Source organism: Pseudophryne corroboree, chromosome 3 (genome assembly GCF_028390025.1).
Source record: "Pseudophryne corroboree isolate aPseCor3 chromosome 3, aPseCor3.hap2, whole genome shotgun sequence".
Classification (NCBI taxonomy): domain Eukaryota; kingdom Metazoa; phylum Chordata; class Amphibia; order Anura; family Myobatrachidae; genus Pseudophryne; species Pseudophryne corroboree.
In genome coordinates this window covers 807,097,661-807,107,219 of record NC_086446.1, presented here as the reverse complement: position 1 = coordinate 807,107,219, position 9,559 = coordinate 807,097,661, and the positions used below count along the sequence as shown (strand labels likewise).

Genomic DNA, 9,559 nt, shown 5'->3' with positions numbered 1-9,559 from the left:
CATATACTGTACTTCTGCATGTGCACCCCCTTACTGTACTTCTACATGCTCACCCATATACTGTACTTCTGCATGTGCACCCCTTTACTGTACTTCTACATGCTCACCCATATACTGTACTTCTAGATGTGCACCCCCTTACTGTACTTCTACATGCTCACCCATATACTGTACTTCTGCATGTGCACCCCCTTACTGTACTTCTACATGCACCCATATACTGTACTTCTGCATGTGCACCCCCTTACTGTACTTCTACATGTGCACCCATATACTGTACTTCTGCATGTGCACCCCCTTACTGTACTTCTACATGCTCACCCATATACTGTACTTCTGCATGTGCACCCCCTTACTGTACTTCTAAATGTGCAGCCATATACTGTACTTCTAGATGTGCACCCCCTTACTGTACTTCTACATGTGCACCCATATACTGTACTTATGCATGTGCACCCCCTTACTGTACATCTACATGCTCGCCCATATACTGTACTTCTGCATGTGCACCCCTTTACTGTACTTCTACATGCTCACCCATATACTGTACTTCTAGTTGTGCACCCCCTTACTGTACTTCTACATGCACCCATATACTGTAATTCTAGATGTGCACCCCCTTACTGTACTTCTACATGCTCACCCATATACTGTACTTCTGCATGTGCACCCCCTTACTGTACTTCTACATGCACCCATATACTGTACTTCTGCATGTGCACCCCCTTACTGTACTTCTACATGCTCACCCATATACTGTACTTCTGCATGTGCACCCCCTTACTGTACTTCTACATGTGCACCCATATACTGTACTTCTGCATGTGCACCCCCTTACTGTACTTCTACATGCTCACCCATATACTGTACTTCTGGGAAATTTACACACCTAATCCTCCTCTCAAGGTGTAAGGGGACCAATGTGTAATTTATGGGAAACTTTACATTACACATTGGTTTACTGTAGATGCGCAGTACCAGCCCCAGGTATACTAGCGCCCTGTGCGGCCACACTGCTAGAACGTGCCATGGGCCGGCCCTGTGCATGTGCAGTACCAGCCCCAGGTATACTAGCGCCCTGTGCGGCCACACTGCTAGAACGTGCCATGGGCCGGCTGTGTGCATGTGCAGTACCAGCCCCAGGTATACTAGCGCCCTGTGCGGCCACACTGCTAGAACGTGCCATGGGCCGGCCCTGTGCATGTGCAGTACTAGCCCCAGGTATACTAGCGCCCTGTGCGGCCACACTGCTAGAACGTGCCATGGGCCGGCTGTGTGCATGTGCAGTACCAGCCCCAGGTATACTAGCGCCCTGTGCGGCCACACTGCTAGAACGTGCCATGGGCCGGCTGTGTGCATGTGCAGTACCAGCCCCAGGTATACTAGCGCCCTGTGCGGCCACACTGCTAGAACGTGCCATGGGCCGGCTGTGTGCATGTGCAGTACCAGCCCCAGGTATACTAGCGCCCTGTGCGGCCACACTGCTAGAACGTGCCATGGGCCGGCTGTGCGCATGTGCAGTACCAGCCCCAGGTATACTAGCGCCCTGTGCGGCCACACTGCTAGAACGTGCCATGGGCCGGCTGTGTGCATGTGCAGTACCAGCCCCAGGTATACTAGCGCCCTGTGCGGCCACACTGCTAGAACGTGCCATGGGCCGGCTGTGTGCATGTGCAGTACCAGCCCCAGGTATACTAGCGCCCTGTGCGGCCACACTGCTAGAACGTGCCATGGGCCGGCCCTGTGCATGTGCAGTACCAGCCCCAGGTATACTAACGCCCTGTGCGGCCACACTGCTAGAACGTGCCATGGGCCGGCTGTGTGCATGTGCAGTACCAGCCCCAGGTATACTAGCGCCCTGTGCGGCCACACTACTAGAACGTGCCATGGGCCGGCTGTGTGCATGTGCAGTACCAGCCCCAGGTATACTAGCGCCCTGTGCGGCCACACTGCTAGAATGTGCCATGGGCCGACTGTGTGCATGTGCAGTACCAGCCCCAGGTATACTAGCGCCCTGTGCGGCCACACTGCTAGAACGTGCCATGGGCCGGCCCTGTGCATGTGCAGTACTAGCCCCAGGTATACTAGCGCCCTGTGCGGCCACACTGCTAGAACGTGCCATGGGCCGGCTGTGTGCATGTGCAGTACCAGCCCCAAGTATACTAGCACCCTGTGCGGCCACACTGCTAGAACGTGCCATGGGCCGGCTGTGTGCATGTGCAGTACCAGCCCCAGGTATACTAGCGCCCTGTGCGGCCACACTACTAGAACGTGCCATGGGCCGGCTGTGTGCATGTGCAGTACCAGCCCCAGGTATACTAGCGCCCTGTGCGGCCACACTGCTAGAATGTGCCATGGGCCGGCTGTGTGCATGTGCAGTACCAGCCCCAGGTATACTAGCGCCCTGTGCGGCCACACTACTAGAACGTGCCATGGGCCGGCTGTGTGCATGTGCAGTACCAGCCCCAGGTATACTAGCGCCCTGTGCGGCCACACTGCTAGAATGTGCCATGGGCCGGCTGTGTGCATGTGCAGTACCAGCCCCAGGTATACTAGCGCCCTGTGCGGCCACACTGCTAGAACGTGCCATGGGCCGGCTGTGTGCATGTGCAGTGAGACAGGTGCACAGTCCAGCTGAGACAATAGGGTCCATTGTTAACAAATACCGTACATAGGAATAGAAATAAATCTGAATATAAGAAGATCTGGCCCTTGGATCTTCTGCCACCAGTGACACCCTGGAAGACCCAATAACACCAATGTGACTAAGCCGTCCATTGATTTTATTAATGCTCTCGCTCCTCACCCCCTACCACCTTTTTCACCCCAATAATCACTCGGACAACTGAATTGCGATTTAAAAGGCTATAAGTGGGTGGCGAGAAAGCAGTGCGTACCCCCGGCTACAGCCTACATGTTAAATTTCTCCTAAATTAAACAACGGGGCGGAACCTAAGTCCCGCCCTTGCGCAAGTTAGCTGAGCGGTACCACTTCCCACCATTGGCATAGCACCGGTCCACCCTTAAGATGACGACTGTGTCGGCCCTTGAGGCCACGACAAACTCGCCGAGTATCTGGGGGAAGTGCCTGCCAACCGACGTTGCGCTACTACAGACTGCCGAGGAGCACTGCTTGCCGCGCCTGCTGGACCTCTTTTGCCAGACCATAATTAAAGCCCGAAATGGCCTGACGGTGCCTCCACTGGACGTAAACCTAATTTCAAATTCCAGTTACCTCACCTTTGCCCTGGTGATAATTAAAATTCTGGACTGGCCTACCGGTGCCACCACCGAAAATAAAAAACAATTGAATTCCTAACTACCAGGGCCAATTGCCCTACCACATGGGCGGGAGGGTGGGTGCCTTCTTGGATCCTTGTTCAGCATGCAAGAGGGAGCCTGCATGGCATTCCTGGTCTTTTGTACCTCCCAGGTAACTCTCCTCGCCTTTTTTCTACAGGCTGCTCCTATGCTACCTGCTCTATCCTCCCCTTCCCCCTCCCCTCCCCCTTTCTCCTAATCCCTGCCCCAGGCTTCCTTCTTTTAAAAAACCAGGACGCTTATTTATTCTCAGTCCTATTTGGCCATCGAATTCTTTTCTCTGCAGAGACCGCGCTCCGCTGAACCCCAGTTTCATGTGACAATAATGCATGGACCAACTTACTGTACAGTAAGTACTTAGTAACATATTTGTATTACAGCCTCTAGGTGCACACACAGCACATAAGATACACGGGAAAACGCAGTGACGGAGGCTGTGTTCTGGTAACTTTGTAATGTGTGTAAGGCGGGCGTGCGTGTGGTCGGGTGTCTGGGTCAGCAAGAAGGGAAGTGACAGTCCAAGAGTGCAGCGTTAATGCCTGAATGACAATGTGGATGTGACACAGTCTGCGCCTCTCCCTCCTGCTGACGCAGTCTGCGCCTCTCCCTCCTGCTGACGCAGTCTGCGCCTCTCCCTCCTGCTGACGCAGTCTGCGCCTCTCCCTCCTGCTGACGCAGTCTGCGCCTCTCCCTCCTGCTGACGCAGTCTGCGCTTCTCCGTCCTGCTGACGCAGTCTGCGCTTCTCCGTCCTGCTGACGCAGTCTGCGCCTCTCTCCTGCTGACACAGACTGCGCCTATCCCTCCTGCTGACGCAGTCTGCGCCTCTCCCTCCTGCTGACGCAGTCTGCGCCTCTCCCTCCTGCTGACGCAGTCTGCGCCTCTCCCTCCTGCTGACGCAGTCTGCGCCTCTCCCTCCTGCTGACGCAGTCTTCGCCTCTCCCTCCTGCTGACACAGTCAGCGCCTCTCCCTCCTGCTGACACAGTCTGCATCTCTCCCTCCTGCTGACACAGTCTGCGCCTCTCCCTCATGCTGACACAGTCCGCGCCTCTCCCTCCTGCTGACGCAGTCTGCGCCTCTCCCTCCTGCTTAAGCAGTCTGGGCCTCTCCCTCTGGCTAACACAGACTGCGCCTATCCCTCCTGCTGACACAGGCTACACCTATCCCTCCTGCTGACACACTCTACGCCTCTCCCTCCTGCTGACACAGTCTGCTGCACCTCTCCCTCCTGCTGACACAGACTCACCTCTCCCCCCTGCTGACACAGTCTACACCTATCCCTCTTGCTGACACACTCTACGCCTCTCCCTCCTGCTGACACAGTCTACACCTCTCCCTCCTGCTGACACAGATTGCACCTCTCCCCCCTGCTGACACAGTCTATACCTATCCCTCCTGCTGACACAGTCTGCGCCTCTCCCTCCTGCTGACACAGTCTGCGCCTCTCCCTCCTGCTGACACAGTCTGCATCTCTCCCTCCTGCTGACACAGTCTGCGCCTCTCCCTCATGCTGACACAGTCTGCGCCTCTCCCTCATGCTGACAGTCTGCGCCTCTCCCTCATGCTGACACAGTCCGCGCCTCTCCCTCCTGCTGACGCAGTCTGTGCCTCTCCCTCCTGCTGACGGAGTCTGCGCCTCTCCGTCCTGCTGATGCAGTCTGCGCCTCTCTCTCCTGCTGACGCAGTCTGCGCCTCTCCCTCTGGCCAACACAGACTGCGCCTATCCCTCCTGCTGACACAGTCTATGCCTCTCCCTCCTGCTGACACACTCTACGCCCCCCCTCCTGCTTACACAGACTGCACCTCTCCCTCCTGCTGACACAGGCTACACCTCTCCCTCCTGCTGACACACTCTACGCCTCTCCCTCCTGCTGACAGTCTGCTGCACCTCTCCCTCCTGCTGATACAGACTGCACCTCTCCCCCCTGCTGACACAGTATACACAAATCCCTCCTGCTGACACACTCTACACCTCTCCCTCCTGCTGACACAGTCTACTCCTCTCCCTCCTGCTGACACAGACTGCACCTCTCCCTCCTGCTGACACAGATTGCACCTCCCCCTCCTGCTGACACAGTCTGCGCCTCTCCCTCCTTCTGACACACTCTACCCCTCTCCCTCCTTCTGATACACTCGACGCCTCTCCCTCCTGCTGACACAGTTGCTGCACCTCTCCCTCCTGCAGACACAGACTGCACCTCTCCCTCCTGCAGACACAGACTGCACCTCTCCCTCCGGCTGCAGCCGTCCAATGGGGGTCATTCCGAGTTGATCGCACGTAGCAACTTTTTGCTGCTTGTGTGATCGACTAGACGCTGCTTATGGGGGAGTGGATTGTAGCATAGCAAGGCTGCGCTCGCTTGTGCAGCCCTACTATGCTAAAAAAAGGTTTGTGTAAAACAAGACCAGTGCTGCAGTTACTTATCCAGTGCGATGGATCCAGCGATGAAGGTCCCGGAATTGACGTCAGACATCCGCCCTCCAAACGCCTGGACATGCCTGCGTTCGGATCTCCGCGCCCGGAAAACGGTGAGTTGACGCCCCGGAATGCCTTCCTCCTGTCAAACTTCTTGCGCTCGCAGCTGCGACTGCTTTCTTTGTAGGCGGCGTCGCTACCCGGTGTTGTATGTCGCCGGGCAACGACGCGCCTGCGTAATGCGGCCGCCACACATGCGCAGTTCCAACCCGTTCGCACCGCTGCGATGAACCGCAGCCTGCAAACGGGTCAGAATGACCTCCAATGTCCCAAAGCACTTCTGCCTTTCTCACATTTCCCTCATTCTAAAAATAATACAGCTCATTTCTCCTGACGTGTAACAAGCAGATGTCGTCGGAGAAAGAAGTAAATATAAAATTGCGTAACAGGAGCGTGATTATCCAGCAGCTGCTTCCTCCGCTCGCCCCGTCCACAGAGGAACCTGACAGCGCGTTCTGCGAGGCACCGGGAGAAAGCAGCGCGTTACTGCAGCAAGGAAACAGCAATCGTTTACGATTTATTATTTTTTTCTTGTATTTTATTAATTTCTGACAACGGATAAAAATCTCCTGGCTGTCATATTCTACTGAAGTGACATGAAGATTGCACAGAAAACAGCTGCTGCGGCACCTCTTTGCTGGTTAGTTGCTGCATGAAGTCCGCGAGCAGAACGCGGAGGCAGGATATGAAGCGCTAAGGCGGGGACAATGCGGAGAACGTCACCTCTGACCTGCTGGTCGCGGGAACAAAGCCGCATCTTCCCAGTGACACTTTTCCAGGTGCGCAGTCTCAGACACATCTGGTAGAACGTTGCCTGGCACCGCCACGTGCCTGGAGAGGCGGAATGGGACGGGCGGGTTCAGGCCCAGCGCAGTAATGCTGCCTACACAGACCGCCGGCACGCGGGGGCGCAGATTCACCATGTAGGAGACACGATGTTTGGGTTTAAACTCATTTTATATTAAAAAATGTGACATTTGCATTTCTTAACAGTAGTCATGAGAATCGCCTTTGCCTATGTGAGCAATATATAATAAGGTAATGGAGTCTCGTATATGGGGAGGATAATAATAATGATAAAACGGCCCATGTACCGATATACACATCGCACATTTGTCGCTTCTTACGGGAATTGGCGACATGATGCATTGCAGCCGCCACACTAATGAGATAATGAAGGGGAGGGTTCAGCACTCAATCAGAAGCCAATCAGTGGAGGCTACATGGCCATCATATTGTATATTTAATATACCCACCCTCCAGAACTCGGCGCCGCACCACTGCGTCAATACCTCCTCCCCTAATGCTGTCAATCATCTTACGGACGCATCCTTGGGGAATGCACTTGCAGAGTGGCTGACTGCGCAGGCGCGATGCATGGCAAACTGCGATGCGGCCTAATTAGCGGCCAGCTCTGAATTAGGCCCATAGACACAAGCACGTAGGATACAAACCGGATGCAAGAATGAGCCCCATAATAAGCAGCGCAGTTCCGTCCACAAGCCTCTGTAATGTGATGAGGACGATGGCGGAACTCTACGGCTGATCCTGGTGCGACACATTAATATATGGAGGATTAAAATAATAAAATCATTTTCTTTGAAATTTAGGCTTTTTTTGACTTTTAATCGCATTTTTCAATTCCACTAGCAATCAGAAATGGTCGCAGTTTGTGCATGGAGGGGCCGCTGCCGGAAGCGCAGTAATATTATACAGGACTACTGGAAAAAAACATTCTGGATAAAGTTCCGTACTGCCGCTGATAGGTAATAAGCGAATAACTCAGGGCGCCGTTGGTGGAGTCTGCTTCAGTCCATGGGCTTGTGCGTGGAAACATTGAGCATTATTAATGATGGCGGACAGTGGCCCCGGGCGCCTCCCGTCTGCCCACCCAGAAGCCGCAGTCTTGTGATGCCCCAATGTTCTCCTCACACTCCTTTCCCTGGGGTGGCGCTGTCACGTGTTGTAGACTATAGACGCTCTCTTTGGCGCTGACTCGCCAGCCCTTGGGGCCGAGCTCTCGTCGTCCTCAGCAGTTTTGAGCTTTTGAAATTTCTCTGACTTCAGGAAGCGGCCGTAGCTGTCATATTTCATCAGGTTAAAGATCTGTAGAGTGACATGAGAGAGAGGTCAGCAGGCCGCCGGAAACATGTCAGTAAGGTGAGTGTCAGGCTCCGAGGCTGGATAGTAAGTGACATCCCACAGTCCCTCCCTCCGCGCCAGTCACTGACTTCCTGCACCCAGGGCCTCATTAGCGCATGATGCATGACATAAGCGCACACATGGGGGGATGTAGAGTCCAGACTCCGCCAGCTCACAGGAGTAGTATTTGTGTAAGTGTCTATACCTGTGCCAGAGATATAGTGATGCGATGCGGCTGGACAGTGGGAGCAGTAAATGAGAAAGTGACATTACCCTATATGTACACAATATAATACTAGAGATGAGCGCTGGAAATTTTTCGGGTTTTGTGTTTTGGTTTTGGGTTCGGTTCCGCGGGCGTGTTTTGGGTTCTGAAAAGATTATACCTGATGGCGCAAGCGATATAAAATAATTATTGTTGTATAAAATTCTGCCACCTTGTGATCATAAGAAAAAATGGTTCTATTTCGTCAGACCCCAGAAGCCTGTCTCTAATGGCTTCAATAAAGCAATTATAGTTAAATGGAAAAGAGGTCGCGCTATAGAACCAATTTAATTGTTCCACACCGTTCTTAATTGTAAATATTTATTAAAACATATAACCATGTAAAAACATCGATGTATAATTTGTTTCTAAAATATTAAGATCTGGTGTGGTCACAACACCCTCAACTGCATACCAATAATCATTTAATAATTCTCATTCGTAAAATTAAGTGTGCTGATTAGAATAATGTCCAGACCGGCAATATATTATGCCACAGATTCAGTCCGTAATAGGATCCTTTATATTAATTTACACCCAATAATAGAAGGACACCGGTGTTTTCATCCAGAAACTGTGCACCACAAATAAATACAGTCACAGGTACCTTTGCTCACTCTGTCCCTTGTGCTTGTGATACGGGACCTGTTTGCAAGTTTGAGGAGCTTTAAGTGTGACCCGAGCGTCCCCGGGATTACACAGTGCAATCAGTAGCGGATCTTGCCACGGGCAAGCAGGACTTTTGCCCGGGGCGCCGCCTTCCGGAGGGCGCTGGCGCCTTCCGGAGGGCGCCGCACCGTGGCAAGATCCGCCACTGCTGCCCGCTGTGTCCCCCGCCGCCTCTGCCCGCTGTCGTCCCCGTCCGCCAGTGTGAAGGGAACTAGACGCTATGCGTCTAGTTTCCCTTCGTGGAGAGTAACTGCTGAGCGGTGCGCGATGACGTCATCGCGCACCGCACAGCAAAGGTCCTCTCCATGAAGGGAACTAGACGCTATGCGTCTAGTTTCCCTTCGTGAAGAGGACCTTTTGCTGTGCGGTGCGCGATGACGTCATCGCGCACCGCTCAGCATTCAAACGGCCCTAGCAATGTACAGGGGGCGTAACTGACCACGCCCCCTGTATTAGGCCATGCCCCCATTTCCTGCCCGGGGCGCAGGGCGCCCTTGAACCGGCCCTGAGTGCAATGGACAACTGTTACCTGTGCGTTGTAGCGGTGTGGTGATATATGAGACAGCTTCTGTGTCCGTGCTGCAGGGTGAAATAAGGTTTCCGTACGGGCAACCCGACTGTTCTCACGAGGGGGCTAATATTGTTGCTCAACCCACTTCAGCAATCAGCCGCCTCGCTACTCCGGCT

General features: G+C 53.7%; 1 protein-coding gene across 1 annotated transcript in view; it reads right to left on the bottom strand.

Annotated features, from left to right (window-relative positions):
- Positions 1-7,401: 7,401 nt before the first annotated feature.
- Positions 7,402-9,559, bottom strand: part of RGS10 (regulator of G protein signaling 10) — a 49,182-nt gene continuing 47,024 nt past the window's right edge. Inside the window, exon 5 of the mRNA XM_063962702.1 lies at positions 7,402-7,902. Coding sequence (XP_063818772.1) covers positions 7,753-7,902 — 150 coding nt within the window. The 3' untranslated portion in view covers positions 7,402-7,752. The remainder of the gene's footprint in view (positions 7,903-9,559) is intronic.